Source organism: Triplophysa rosa, linkage group LG11, assembly GCF_024868665.1.
Source record: "Triplophysa rosa linkage group LG11, Trosa_1v2, whole genome shotgun sequence".
Lineage (NCBI taxonomy): Eukaryota > Metazoa > Chordata > Actinopteri > Cypriniformes > Nemacheilidae > Triplophysa > Triplophysa rosa.
This window is the reverse complement of record NC_079900.1, coordinates 19,474,471-19,488,797: the sequence shown is the minus strand read 5'-3', so window position 1 is coordinate 19,488,797 and position 14,327 is coordinate 19,474,471. Positions and strand designations below refer to the sequence as shown.

At 45.9% G+C, this 14,327-nt stretch overlaps 1 protein-coding gene across 1 annotated transcript in view; it reads left to right on the top strand.

Annotated features, from left to right (window-relative positions):
* notch3 (notch receptor 3) overlaps nt 1-14,327 on the top strand; it is a 37,843-nt gene that overhangs the window by 17,466 nt on the left and 6,050 nt on the right. Inside the window, 24 exon segments of the mRNA XM_057344957.1 lie at nt 3,929-4,071; nt 4,160-4,495; nt 5,010-5,132; nt 5,212-5,445; nt 5,521-5,676; nt 5,771-5,956; nt 6,843-6,956; nt 7,982-8,095; nt 9,105-9,338; nt 9,438-9,548; nt 9,642-9,834; nt 9,921-10,066; nt 10,338-10,571; nt 10,655-10,807; nt 10,898-11,126; nt 11,218-11,419; nt 11,895-12,051; nt 12,138-12,322; nt 12,403-12,535; nt 12,619-12,873; nt 12,952-13,061; nt 13,151-13,674; nt 13,757-14,083; nt 14,166-14,314. Of these exon segments, the coding sequence (XP_057200940.1) occupies nt 3,929-4,071; nt 4,160-4,495; nt 5,010-5,132; nt 5,212-5,445; nt 5,521-5,676; nt 5,771-5,956; nt 6,843-6,956; nt 7,982-8,095; nt 9,105-9,338; nt 9,438-9,548; nt 9,642-9,834; nt 9,921-10,066; nt 10,338-10,571; nt 10,655-10,807; nt 10,898-11,126; nt 11,218-11,419; nt 11,895-12,051; nt 12,138-12,322; nt 12,403-12,535; nt 12,619-12,873; nt 12,952-13,061; nt 13,151-13,674; nt 13,757-14,083; nt 14,166-14,314 (4,748 nt within the window).

Here is a 14,327-nt window from a genome sequence, read left to right as displayed (position 1 = left end):
CCTGAAAGTTGCTTTTAACTTCATATTTGCTTTGTTTTCAAAACAAACAAAACACGGGTGAGTTTCAGTGACATTAATAGCAGGTGACCTACACTCCACACACTTCCTGTTGTACTAAGGAAAGAGTTTGCCTTATGGAATGCATGGTTATCTTCCACCTCAGTCTAGGAAGGATGGCTTTAAGTACCCAGGAGATTAGAATCCTTTCGGGAACTCTCTCATGTTTGTTGCCTACTGGACCATGACTGACCAGATGAAGCTCTTTCAGGCAGACGTGGTGTGTTTTTGCTTCTCATCCACAGGTGTTGTGACATCAGACTGCTAGATGACACCTGATACTATTCTCCTTAGCACAATACCATATAATGACCCAAAAAGCAGGAAAAACGGCATTGGGTTTCAAAACCACCAGATATATAAAATCATTCCCACAGCTTTCAGAAACCCCTGTGGACATATAACTCCTTAAAAGTTGAGGCTGACCTTTTTTAAGTTCTTAATGTTATTATTTCTTAATCCCAGTCCATTGCTTTCTCAATCTGCCATGTTTTGTGTTTTTTCAGTTTTAGGAGAGGAAAGTGATCGTAAGTCACACATTGTGTTTGAGTGTGCGAGTGAGGTATTTGAAGTGGTGTTTGTCTTTGCATCGATGTCTTGAGTCTTGTGTAATTCTCTCAGTTAAGACTGCATTATTAACCTGCTTCCATGGATTGAACATTATCAGGGAAGGTTTGCTGTGAATGTGCTGTGCATGTAATTTATTTACTAACAACCTGTATATGCATGTGTGTTTGTGCACATTCGTTGGAGGTGCAGACAGAATAGTGCCATTGTTTTTGGTGTAATCCTTGAAAAAAAGTGAGGCGGACGGCCAAAGCAGCGCTGACAGATGTGAACAGTTGTTTGGTACTGTTTGCAGCTGGCGCGAGTCATCATCTATGTTGTGACATTAGAGGATTACTGTTTCTACCCGCTGCCACTTCCCACCTCGGCCTTGTCTACCCGAATCTTTCTTAGGTCAAGGGTCAGCTCTTGGTACATTTGACTCAGTGGTCAGGTTAAGCAACCTCCCGTATGAAATAAAAACTGCCAAATTCCCATCCACACAACGTTCATTTTTCAGATTTTTGAACATCCTCATTTATGTGTAGTTCGTGTCTGGATTCGTGTCCCATCACAATGAGCTATTTCCCCTGATAGGATGCCTGGCTGTATGTTTTTGGACGCCTCTGATAGACACAGCCAAGGCCGAGACAAAAGAATGTGTGTTTTGGCTGCAGATTGCAGTGTGAGGACAAATAGCCTAACCTCTCCAGTCCTCCCCCTGCTGCTACTTGACCAATATCTACACACTTTCACCAAGGTTTTTCACAATCCAACAAATGTGGAACCCCAGCGCGTACAGACACACAGGGAATACATTTCAAAACTCAACAAGTGTCCAATAAGTATGGGATTCCAAAATAAATACTCGCGCGCACACACATGGGGTGAGTTCCAAAACTCTCACACACACGCATGCATGTTAACATGTTTTGTAGGGCCAGAGGCTCCCACTCCTTGTGTGTTGAAATAGCTTTTGTCATCACATCCATAATTCCTCATAGTCCAGTAACTCTTTGAAATCCCACAAGCTCTTCGTCAGTGGTCCTTCCCACCCTTGTCTTTCCAAAATATTTCCCTTATATTTAACTGCTTGTATACCACAGCGTTAACTTTACAACATAAAACTCTATGAGAGCAGAATGTGAGCATTTTGGTCTTTTCTACACAATCCCACTGCTTACACACGCATTCAGTCCACATCAAATGCTTCCTCGAGCCACGCCGAGGCGAACAACAGGTTGTAAAGTAGGCTGTCGAGGCATTCTTCTGCAATTTAAAGGCCCATCGTTCGGAATGGGCGCTTGTGTAAGGGTTTGAGTGCTAGTTGAACCTTGATGCGAGTCTCCTCCCCTGTCTCCTCAAACCTCTTTTTGTGCCGCAACTCGCAGTTTCATTTTTTAGGTGACCCCCGAGATTCCAGACAGTTAATTTGCCTCTAAATAAACCCAGCCAAGCCATGACAAATAGCCAAAGGGGATGAAGGGTAGGGGGTGATTGGTGGGGTGTCAGACTTGCTCGGTCGTCTGTGAGGTTGCCACAGCAACAGGGATCTGGGATTCAGAAAGACTGCGAGTGTTTTCAGAGCAGGAGAAGAGGGATTACAGGAAATATGACATGACTCTCCGTACCGGACTCTTCCCCCATACCGCCCTCCAAAAAGACATTTTCTACCTAACAGACGCACTCCCCTCCGACCCGCTGTCCCCCCCATGCCGCTGCCTGACATTATCATCACAATCAGACTGCTAACCTCTGACATTTGACCTCCCAGCATGTGAAGGGTTCATAGGGAAAAACATTGCGATGCATTGGGGCCTTTAGTAGGTGGAGGAGTAACTCTGGGTATTCATGAAGAACTCCTCTTTTGCCATTATTGCCGCTCTTGGTCTTTCTTGTAGAACTTATGGTATGTCATGTAGCTGTAGGTGTTGAATATATTAGAAAAACAGGTATGCTTAAATGTCAGAACAATAAGTAACTTAATAAGTAAAGTTATTAAATGCACTCTTTTGTTGTCCATGATATTATTAAGCAGACATCACTATTGGACCGAGTGAGGTGGGTTGCGTTTTCTAAAATATGACTTCAAGAACAGTAAAACATTTTTCAAACAGTCCATTTAATTAATAATGACGCATAAGTTGATACGTTTTGGATTTCCGTATGACAGCAAAAACAAAACCTTTATCTCAGCTTCCTTTTATCTTATTGTAATATTTCTCTAGTTGAAACCTTTCTGTAGTTGTTAAACTCTTACGTCATGCACTGTACTGTTAATGAAATAGTTTCACAGACTGGACAGATTACAGAGCACCAACAGGCTCTCCATTTGGTCCAGCAGAGGTCTAAAACAGCACCCCCTATAGGCCAAATCGTTCTTTGAAGCCCCACTCGGAGGTCAGAGAGAAACTGCATCATATCAGTGTGGGGGAGGAAATGGCAGCCACAAAAGAGGCAAAACAACAAAGGGACAAATAGCTCAGTGTAAAAGTGGTCATCCTGTAGCAGAAAGAGGAGGAAAAGCCATTGTTGTTACAGCCCAGGGGTTGTTTTACAGTGAAAAGAGAGAGATGGCCTGAGGGGGACACAGAGAGCACAGACCATCCCAGTGCTTGTCATCAGCTTCAAACGGTCCTTTTGATGTGGGAGTTCATCCTGCGGCGGGGCTCCCTTTGTGGGTGTAGGGTTACCCGGCACGCAGTGGCTTCTCAAGGCCGGCTTACCAAAGGCTTCCGGCGCCCATGAGAGAGACAGCCATTTCAAACAAAGATGTTTATTTTATGTTACCTGTACAGTTTCAGGTCACACTCAATCATTGATCAAGATAACTTTTTGTACTGAAAGGCACATAATTGAAGAGTGTAAAGAACTGTATTCATACCTGTAGTTTGTTGTCCCCCATGTTTTGAGTGGTCTCCATTGTAAAGACTGAACACTGTAGAGATTGATGGGTCTCGTGGGTGAACACAGGTTATTCTGTTATTTATTGCCCTGGTTTGTGATTTATATGCTGGAGAGGATGGAAATTTAGTGTAATTCAGATAACCAAAATGTGGAGAATGGGCTTTTTCATTCAACACATACATATAACATCTGGTGGAGCGCATGATGTTGTTTTTCTTGTCTGTTTGTGTTACTACTTACTCGCTAACCTTAGTTTATAATAAAAGTTGTGTATGCTTAGTGTGGCAAAACTCCCAAGAGTTCAATGGTTAGATTCTAAGTTGGGTACGATGAGACCTGCTGAGGTATGTTTAAAGTTGCTTAAGGCTGTCTCTTTTATACCCGGGTACCCTTTTCCTAAATTTGTGCTTGTCTGTAGGTGCCGGCCTGGTTATATTGGTTTGCTCTGTCAGCATCTGGACCCTTGTCACCACTCACCTTGTTTAAATGGAGCCGCTTGCAAGAGCCAGGTGGCCAATGGAATCCCACAATACACATGTGTGTGCCAGCGAGGATTCAGAGGTATGCCTTACGATTGTGTTTCGCTTCATCATTCTACGTTTTGTGGGAGATACAGGCTTTTCTCAAACGACACTTCTTGTATTTGCAGGTCAGGACTGTTCCATGATTGATGCATGTGCCACAAACCCCTGTGCCAACGGTGCCCGTTGTACCAATTGGAATAATCACTACAACTGTTCGTGCCCACCTGGTTTTCAGGGCAAGAACTGTCGCAATGACATCGACGAGTGCCGCAAACCTGGAAAGTGCCTTAACGGTGGAATCTGCATGAACACGCATGGCTCGTTCCGCTGTGAGTGCCAGGCAGGGTACAGCGGGCGGACGTGTGAGGTGCCCACCCAGCCTTGTGCCCCCTCGCAGTGCCTCAACGGTGGCACCTGCCATCAGACCGGTGACCACACCTATGAATGTGCTTGCTTGCCAGGTACAAACATGCCCATACTCATGCCCACGTATTCAGGGTTTCCCGCATGTAAATCCAAGTGTCTGGACTTTCCATGCAGTCATACTTTTATACCACTGTCCCATGCTTGCTATAAATAGCTCAGATGGGGTGAGATATTAATCCACAGCAGAGAGAGAGCATGGAAGAGCGAAAGCGAGTGGGCAGGAATTTACTTTATGGTCTTTCTGCTTCCCTCTGGGGAATAAGCAGGAAATGTCTCTCGCCAGAGAGGAAGTCATTGAAACTGTGAGAGATTATAAAACAAGCAAACATGGCAGGGAGTATGGCCCTCTAGAGCAGAGCTCCGTCAGGAGCTGTGGGAACTGCTGTGTGAATACGTAAACACTCAACACCCACTGAACCTTTTTACTGCTTGCTCCCTGCACCATCTATTCGCGGTCGTAGATTAAGTGAGTTATTAGGTGTCTGGGGAAGGGTGCAGAGTAGATCGCATACGTTTACCGTGTGTTTTAATCATCTTTTTTCCATCCAGGATTCCGGGGACACAACTGTGAGGAGAATGTGGATGACTGTCCAGGACACAAGTGCATGAATGGTGGGATCTGTGTAGATGGTGTCAACACATACAACTGTCAGTGTCCGCCTGAATGGACAGGTACATATTATTCTCTGTTGACAAAGGGTTAAACACTTTTTTTTTCAAAATAACCAGATTTTTGCTTTTTTGTCCTCAGGACAATATTGTGCAGAGGATGTCAACGAGTGTCTTATGCAGCCCAATGCTTGTCACAACGGTGGTACGTGCTTCAACACAATCGGTGGACACACCTGAGTGTGCGTCAACGGCTGGACTGGAGAAGACTGCAGTGAGAACATTGATGACTGTGCTACGGCCGTCTGCTTCAATGGGGCCACGTGTCACGACCGCGTGGCCTCCTTCTTTTGCGAGTGCCCAGTTGGCAAGACTGGTACGCCTGTCTCTATTTGTTCTTATGTATTATCTGTTTTTAAAGTCTAGTTACTCACAATCGCTGTCTCCGCAGGTCTGCTCTGTCATCTCGACGATGCGTGCGTCAGTAACCCCTGCAATGAAGGTGCAGTGTGTGACACTAACCCTCTGAACGGACGCGCCATCTGCACCTGCCCGGCTGGCTTTGTCGGCGGAGCCTGCAACCAAGACATGGATGAATGTTCCATTGGTAAATTTACAACTTTCTGAATGCCTTTCTCCTCTTTGTCTGCCTCAGTACAGAACAAGTGTTCACTGACTCCTGTGTCTCTCTCCTGCGCCAGGTGCCAACCCCTGCGAGCATTTTGGGAAATGTGTAAACACAGAGGGCTCATTCCAGTGCCAGTGTGGACGGGGTTACACCGGCCCTCGCTGCGAGATTGATATCAACGAGTGTCTGTCCATGCCTTGCCAGAACGATGCCACCTGTCTGGACCGCATCGGCGAGTTCACATGCATCTGTATGCCTGGTATGTCAATGCAATTGATTTGAGTGTACTTTAGTAAGAGACTTAAAAGTGTCCGTGAGCCATCTCACAATTTAGAAAAACCAGAGAAGATAGGTTAGTTATGTAATACCCAGTGGTGGTTTAGACAGAAGTAAGAAACAAAAGAACAACTCAAGTAAATCACTGATACCACAGGGCTTTGTGTCTTCAGCACACACATTTGCTAAAAACTTACTTTTGGTAAAAGCTACCTTGCACTACATGCATCTTTGGGTTTTTGGGTATTTATACAAATGAGCGCTGGGAGTGTGGTGTATTGGGCAATCTGGGAAGAGGGGGAGGAGCGTGCAGTGAATTATAATGAGATCTTGAGTGGTGGGAATGGAGTGGAACAATGGGGCCCCTCTGTGCTCCGTTCCTCGCCCTTCGCACATAGAGAGAGAGCAAACTTTTTCCCAGCACTCTCATCCCCTTCCCCCACTTCGACCCGTACCCCTTTCATTTCCACAGACACCTCTTCTTCCCCACCCTCCTCATCATCGCCGACTTGGCCCGGGCTCACGTGGAGGGGCCAATTCTTTCTGATTCCATGCCACCATCGGTGCTCTGGCCCCGGCCCGCACTCTTTTTCACCTGAATGGGGCGACACACAAGAGCAGCACTCTACCGATTGCAGAACATGCATGTTTTCTATGAGAGATGGCCACAAGGTCACCTGCGGACAGTAGGGTGTGGTGGTTCTTGTCAAAGCGAGGACCCCAGTTTGTATAGTGGGATTTTATTATTTCCCCCCGAGACATGAACTTGGTGAAGGGTACAGTGTAGCAGAACTTCTGTTCTGAGCCTGTGCTTTTATGCCCCCAAAAACATGTTGAGTGCATTGAGAAAATAGATGTGTTTCTTCCAGGCTACCAGGGGACGTACTGCGAGGTGGACATTGATGAGTGTGAGAGCAACCCATGTGTAAACGATGGCATCTGCCGAGACATGGTCAACGGCTTTACCTGCACCTGTCAACCAGGTATGAAACCTTGGACACCTCATGGACAGGCATCACATACTGTATACATTCTGTGTAACATCAACAATAGATATCACTTATGTGTAAACACAATGCAAAACTCACATGTGGGGTATCCAAGTTACTTAATATCAAAGTAAACCCAGTTTTTCTATCAAGGTTTTTGCGTAATTACTCATTAGAGCGAGGGCCTGAGCGCTATGCAACTGCGTGCCCGAACAAAGACACCATTGTGGCCTCTCTACACAAGCACCCCTCCTCTTCCCAATTCGTTTCATAGAGAAGGGACAGCAGTCTCACCCGTCTCTCTCTGCGTAGAGGTTGGGGGGAACAGCAGCCCTGTTAATGAGATTCTTTTCCATGTTCGCAATTTACATCTGGGACAGACAACCCCGCACCCCCCATTTAGCTATTGAGCCAGTAGCGTTTGTGCAAGGAAAGGGGGAGGGCCATTGGCCTTGAAGAAAACAATCCCAGCATCTCCCCCTCTAACCTTGTGCCCTAGGCATCAACATAGATCCCATCATAACACTGTTAATCAACACAACACCCTCTAAAGATGCAGAAATGAACATTTCTATAGGGCCCCAGCCTTTATGGTTTTCATACTTGCTAGCACATTTTCCCAGACAAGGACATCAGTCAGTGTTTAGAACTTAGAGCCAACTCAATGCACGCACAACTGCACATTTCACAGGTTATCGCTGAAAAATGTGTAGAAACTAGATTAGTGTTTAGTGTGTAAAACCTGATTCTACATGAATCCTTCAGAATTGTATGGACAATCGTCCAGTGATGTGTTATAGATGATTTATGTGATACAGATAAATGTTTTTATTTGAGGTTCATCTAAACTTTAACTAAAGGCCTACAGCCTCATGGGTCCATTGAAAACTCAGTTCTCCACTTGCTTGGATTCTGCCAAACTTGCCCCCAAAGTTGAACCTAATGACCTTCAAGCAGTGTGTGGGGAATACCTCTACTGCCTCATGCTGACCTCTGACCTCTATGTTTGCCTGTCCCAGGGTTTACTGGCACCATGTGTCAGATCGACATTGATGAGTGCGCCAGCACTCCTTGCCAGAATGGAGCAAAGTGCATTGACCGCCCCAACGGATACGAATGCCGCTGCGCTGAAGGTGAGCCTGCATGTGTCTGTGTGTATGTGTATGTATGCTGCACTTTTGATGGAGTTTTGTGGCTGGTTTTGAGTTCAAAGTCAAAACCATTATTACTGACTAGACTTGCACACCTGTGTGTAGCAATTTCAGGGTCAGACACTTTGCTTTACGTGTCTGTGATCATACTGCTGGGCAGATAGAGGAGAAGCCCTTAACCCCCCTCCTTTGCCCTGCAGACCCTAATGTCACAGGGTCACAGAGGCCGGCAGCTGCTGACGAGGAGGTTACATTCGGTCGTCACCCCGACATCTGTTCATCTATAACCCACAATGAATACCCACACAGCGCCGTATGGCACGACCAAAGCTCCCAGCATTCACTTTCACATAGTTTGCAGACTGTAGGAATTGATTTCTCCAAGAAAGTGTTTGGCGTAAAGATTCAGTACGTACTATATGCGTCACCGGGCACGGTTGGCTTTTAAAAAGCACACATAGACGTGGAGCCTGTGCATTGTCTAGAGCAGCCCGCTGTTTGGTATTCTCCGTGCTCCAGTTCCCCTCTGCTGAGCTGTCCCGTTAGCCGGGATGCAGGGTATTGTCCTGCTGCTCGAGGGGACAAAAGCAGGTCTGTGAGGCCTGTGAAGGGCTCCCTCTCTCCTTCTCTCTCACTGGCTCAGCCTGGCCCTGCCCTGCTCCTCACAAGGCCGATGCCTTGACAGCCTGTCGGCATGGAAACCACGGGAACAGAGACTCCAAACTGTAGAACCTTTCACGAAAGAAAGAAGGAAACGAAGGCAGGAGTCGACAAAAAACTGGGGTGAAAAAAACTGGGGAAAAACATTTTGAGACCAAAAAAACAGGGGGGCAGTGAGAGGGCGCTGGGTAGGGATAAAGAGTTTTTTTATGCCCAGACAATAATAAATTTTTTTGTGCGCTGCAATGGAATGACCGACGCAGGAAAGTATGAAGTTAAAAAGCACCATACACTGTTTATTCACTCTTACATGTCTCTTCTTTGTCCCCAGGCTTTGAGGGAAGGCTGTGCGAGAGCAACATCGATAACTGCAAGCCTGACCCATGCCACCATGGCACTTGCTTAGATGGCATTGCCAGTTACACGTGTAACTGCGATCCCGGCTACACCGGCTACCGCTGCGAGAACCAGCTCAATGAGTGCCACAGCAACCCCTGCCAGAATGGCGGCAAGTGTGTGGACCTTGTCAACAAGTATATCTGCCAGTGTCAACATGGCACCTCAGGTGAGGGCAAATACATTTGATAAGCTGATCTGTATTTGCTAGGGGATTATATATAAGCTGTTTTATATATTGTATGTTTTTTTTTTTGTTCCTGCACAGGCACCAACTGTGAAATCAACTTTGATGACTGTGCGAGCAACCCTTGTGACTATGGGATCTGCAAAGATGGCATCAACCGCTATGAATGTGTCTGCCAACCCGGTTTCAGTGGTGAGACATCTTCACCATCTGTATTAAAACAACCTCCTGGCCTCATGCGGGAAAAATTTGTATTGTAACCTTCTCTTCTTCACTTCCTCTCAGGACCTCAATGTAAAGATGAGATCGACGAGTGTCAGTCAAACCCCTGTCGCAATGGAGGCACCTGTGTAGATGATGAGAATGGATTCCACTGCCAGTGCCCTGAAGGCTTCCATGACCCCTTCTGTTATTCACAAGTGGACGAGTGTGCCAGTAACCCATGCTTGCACGGAACCTGCATTGAAGACCCCAAAGGGTATAACTCCATTACAAACTTTTAAAGGAGCATGAGGTAAAAGTAAGAATTTGTTTGTATGACTCTTGTTTGAATTACTCTTAAAGGTATCGGTGTGACTGTGAGCTTGGATGGGTGGGGAAGAACTGTAATCTAGACCGAAATGACTGTTTGCCCAGCCCGTGTCAGAATGCAGGCACCTGTATTGACCAGCTCAATGGTTTCAGCTGCAAGTGTCGGCAGGGATTTAAAGGTAAAATATACATTACGTTAGCTTGGTACGCTTGTTATAATAACAACAACAGAAAGGGATTTTATTACACATGCAAGAACAGAATGTCCTTAAAATTTGTAAATCCTCAGTTGAAAAGGGTATAATGTTTCCTGAAAGCATTAAAAAAGCTATAACACCCCCTACTGAAAACTGTAAGGTACTTTGCTCTTCTTGCCAATAGTTATAGTCTGCGTTCCTGTTCACGTTCCTTTTAGCATGTGCTAAAATGTAATCTGTCTTTCTCGATCAGGTAACCTTTGTCAGATGAACATCAATGAATGTGCGTCCAGCCCCTGTCTGAATCAGGGCACCTGCGTTGATGGAGTCGCCAGTTTCACCTGTCTCTGTGAGCCACCTTACAGCGGACCCACCTGTGCTGATTTGCTCACCCCTTGCTCGCCCAATCCCTGTGCCAACCACGCTTCCTGCGTGCACACGCCCGACTATCAGGGCTACCAGTGCAATTGCCAACCTGGATGGCAGGGTAAGCGACAACATAATTCTGATCAAAATCTAGCGCTGATAAGACTTCTGTTGACTAACGCCAGCTGTGCTTTTTTACAACAGGTCAATTGTGTAACATTGATATAAATGAGTGTACCTCTAACCCATGTAAGAACCGCGGCACTTGCGCCAACACTTTGGGTGGCTACATGTGCTCCTGCCGCGCCGGCTACACTGGACCCAACTGTGAAACAGACATCAATGACTGCTCACCAAGTAGGTCACATTTAACATTGCCAAATTTGGCACTCATCAAAAAGGCCAAGTAGGGTTGACACGATATAACCGTGATCTTGGTTTTATCAGATCCCTGTCTGAACGGAGGATCCTGCACAGATGCAGTAAACTCATTCCGCTGCAGCTGTCTGCCAGGCTTCACGGGGGCACGCTGTTCCACTGAGGTAAATGAGTGCCAGAGCGGCCCCTGCAAGAACGGAGGCACATGTACAGACTACGTCAACAGCTATACCTGTACCTGCAAACCAGGCTTCACTGGCCTCCTCTGTGAGACTAACATACCAGACTGCACCGAGAGGTGAGACAGAAGTGACTGGATTTACAGTGTATAAAAGTAACAGTGTTGTCAATAGCAGTTCTTAACAAATTTTCTGTCTTATCTAATGTAGCTCCTGTTTTAATGGAGGCACCTGCACTGATGGGATTAACGGCTTCAAATGCACCTGCCGCTCCGGATTCACTGGAGATTACTGCCAGTATGAGGTGAACGAGTGTGACTCTCAGCCTTGCCTCAACGGAGGGGCGTGCCAAGATGGCCTGGAGTCATATCAATGTTCCTGTCCGAAAGGATACACTGGCCCCCGTTGCCAGGTATTTAATTATAAATACCTTATACATGTATACTAAACTTTGATTTATTAATATATGAATATTTATTATTATTATTAGAAAGTTATTATACTATTATTATTATTAAATTATGATTACTGAATATTAAAAAACGTTGTTATTATTATTATTCAATAATTTTATTATTAGTAGTAGTAAATTAGTATTATTATTATTAAATAATTTAATATATACATATTACAATATATGTATATTTTTTGCTGTATTCAAGATTGCAAACATTGCATGTTTTTGTTATTTTGACTATTTTGTCCCGTTTCGATTTTCTACAAATAAATGCAAATAAAAAATATGTTTTGATTTGGGAGAAATACTGTTAGTTGTTCACATAATGAAACAAAAATGATCATTTTACTTGAACATTTACCTATAAATGGTAAATCTAGAAAAACTACAAATAATTGTGTGTGTTAAAAATATGTATCTTTATTTTCAGTACCCAGTTGACTGGTGTAGATCCACCAACCCCTGCAAGAATGGAGGTCGCTGTAGACAGAAAGACGCGTCCTTCACATGCGACTGTATGGGTGGTTGGTCTGGTCGCTATTGTGACATCCCCGGAGTGTCCTGTGAAATTGCAGCCAGACAGAGAGGTATATAAAATTGCGTATAAATAGTTAAATCGATCCAGGGTTCGCTATTGGCTGCTCTGTCAACTGTCCATATTCTCTCTATCCAGGTCTCCAGACAGACCAGCTGTGCCACCACGGTGGACATTGTGTCAACACTGGAAACACGCACTACTGCAAATGTCCCGCAGACTACACGGGCAGCTACTGCGAGTCTCAGTTTAATCGCTGTGAGGATAAACCTTGCCTCAATGGTGCCACCTGCAGAAGCTACATGGGAGGATACTCCTGTGATGTGAGTCACCTTACTGCTGACACATCACAACCACAAAAAACTCAATAAACGTACTTACGCCATTCTTTTCACTCTATTAGTGTATGCCTGGTTATAAAGGGAACAACTGTGAGCAAGAGATCAACGAGTGTCAGTCTCACCCATGCCAGAATGGAGGAAGCTGCATTGATCTGGTGGGACACTACATCTGCTCATGTCCTCCAGGCACACTGGGTAAGTCAGATTTCTATATTTTCTAAACAAAGGTAACATTTGAGTGTCAGAAAGAGAGTGACTATATTTTTGTTATAACATAGGCGTTCTCTGTGAGATAAATGAGGATGACTGCGCGACCCCCACGTGGCCTCGGGGAACGGCCAAGTGCCAGAATAACGGTACATGTGTGGACAAGGTTGGAGGGTACAGGTGTAACTGTCCTCCAGGCTTCACAGGAGAACGCTGTGAGGGAGATATCAATGAGTGCCTTTCAAACCCCTGCAACCCTTCCAACAGCCTGGATTGCATACAGTTGCCCAATGATTACCAGTGTGTATGTAAACCCGGATTCACAGGTAAGGGCTGCTTGAAAACCGCATCTGATAACTACTTGAAACATGTAATGCGTGTCTAAACACCAAATTCTCCACCAGGGCGAGGGTGTCAGAATAGATACAGCGTGTGCGAGTCACATCCCTGTAGGAATGGAGGAGCGTGCTCCATGTCCAGCTCACCGTTGGGATACACTTGCACCTGTCAACTTGTGAGTAACTACTTTTATATTAAATAAAGGTAAAAACGCATTACTTATTATTATTATTATTAATAAACCTTGTCTTATCACTTTCTCAGGGTTACGCAGGAGCAAACTGTGAGAGGAGTATGAGCTGCAAAGAGCTGCCCTGCTACAACAGTGGCAGCTGCACTTTAACCTCACGGGGTGCACGTTGCACCTGTCTTCAGGGCTTTGCCGGGCCACAGTGTCGGCACCGCAGCAACGAGGGCTGTTCCTCCAAGCCCTGTCGTAACGGAGGCTTGTGTACAGAGGAAACCAGCTTCCCCTTTTTCCACTGCCAGTGCCTCAACGGCTGGTCAGGCAAACGCTGTGAACAGGAACCTGGGAGGGCGCTCCCTCCAGCTTGCCCTATCGCTGAATGTCATGGCAAGGCCAATGATGGTGTGTGCGACAAAGAGTGTAACTCGCTGGCCTGTCGCTGGGACGGAGGCGATTGCTCCCTGGCCGTGAACCCGTGGGCACGCTGCGCTGACCCGCGCTGCTGGCGCCTCTTTAACAACAGCCAGTGCGACGAGTTCTGCAACAACGCAGACTGCCTTTATGATAACTTTGATTGCAAGAACAAAGAGAAAGTCTGCAAGTAAGTTTTGCATGCTCTTAAATGTGTGCTTCTGTCATCTAGTGCATGGATCAAATTATTTACACCTTTTCCCTTCCTTCAGCCCCATCTATGAGACATACTGTATGGACCACTACGCAGACGGGCTCTGCGATCAAGGCTGCAATACTGAAGAGTGCGGCTGGGATGGTCTGGATTGCGCAGGGAATATACCGGAAGACCTTGCTGAAGGTGTGTTGGTTATCGTTGTCCTGCTGCCTCCAGAGGAGCTGCTGAGGACGCAAACGGCTTTCCTGCAGAAGTTAAGCGCTATTCTCCGCACCACCCTGCGTTTCCGGGTCGACCAGAACGGAGAGTACATGATCCGACCTTACACGGGCAGCGATACTCGCCCTAAACGGGAGCTTCAAACTCAGTCAGAGGTCATTGGGTAAGTTTATCTAACTAAAGCAACATGATGCACTGTTTTTTTTTTCGACATGTTTGACGAATGCTCTTTGGCTCCTCTGCAGGTCAATTGTATACTTGGAGATAGACAACAGGCTCTGCTCACAAGGTTCAGATGATTGTTTCCGCAATGCTGACATCGCTGCTGAATACCTGGGTGCCCTGTATTCACGGGAGATGTTGCACTTCCCGTACCCCCTTAAAGAAGTGCGCAGTAAGTACACTGA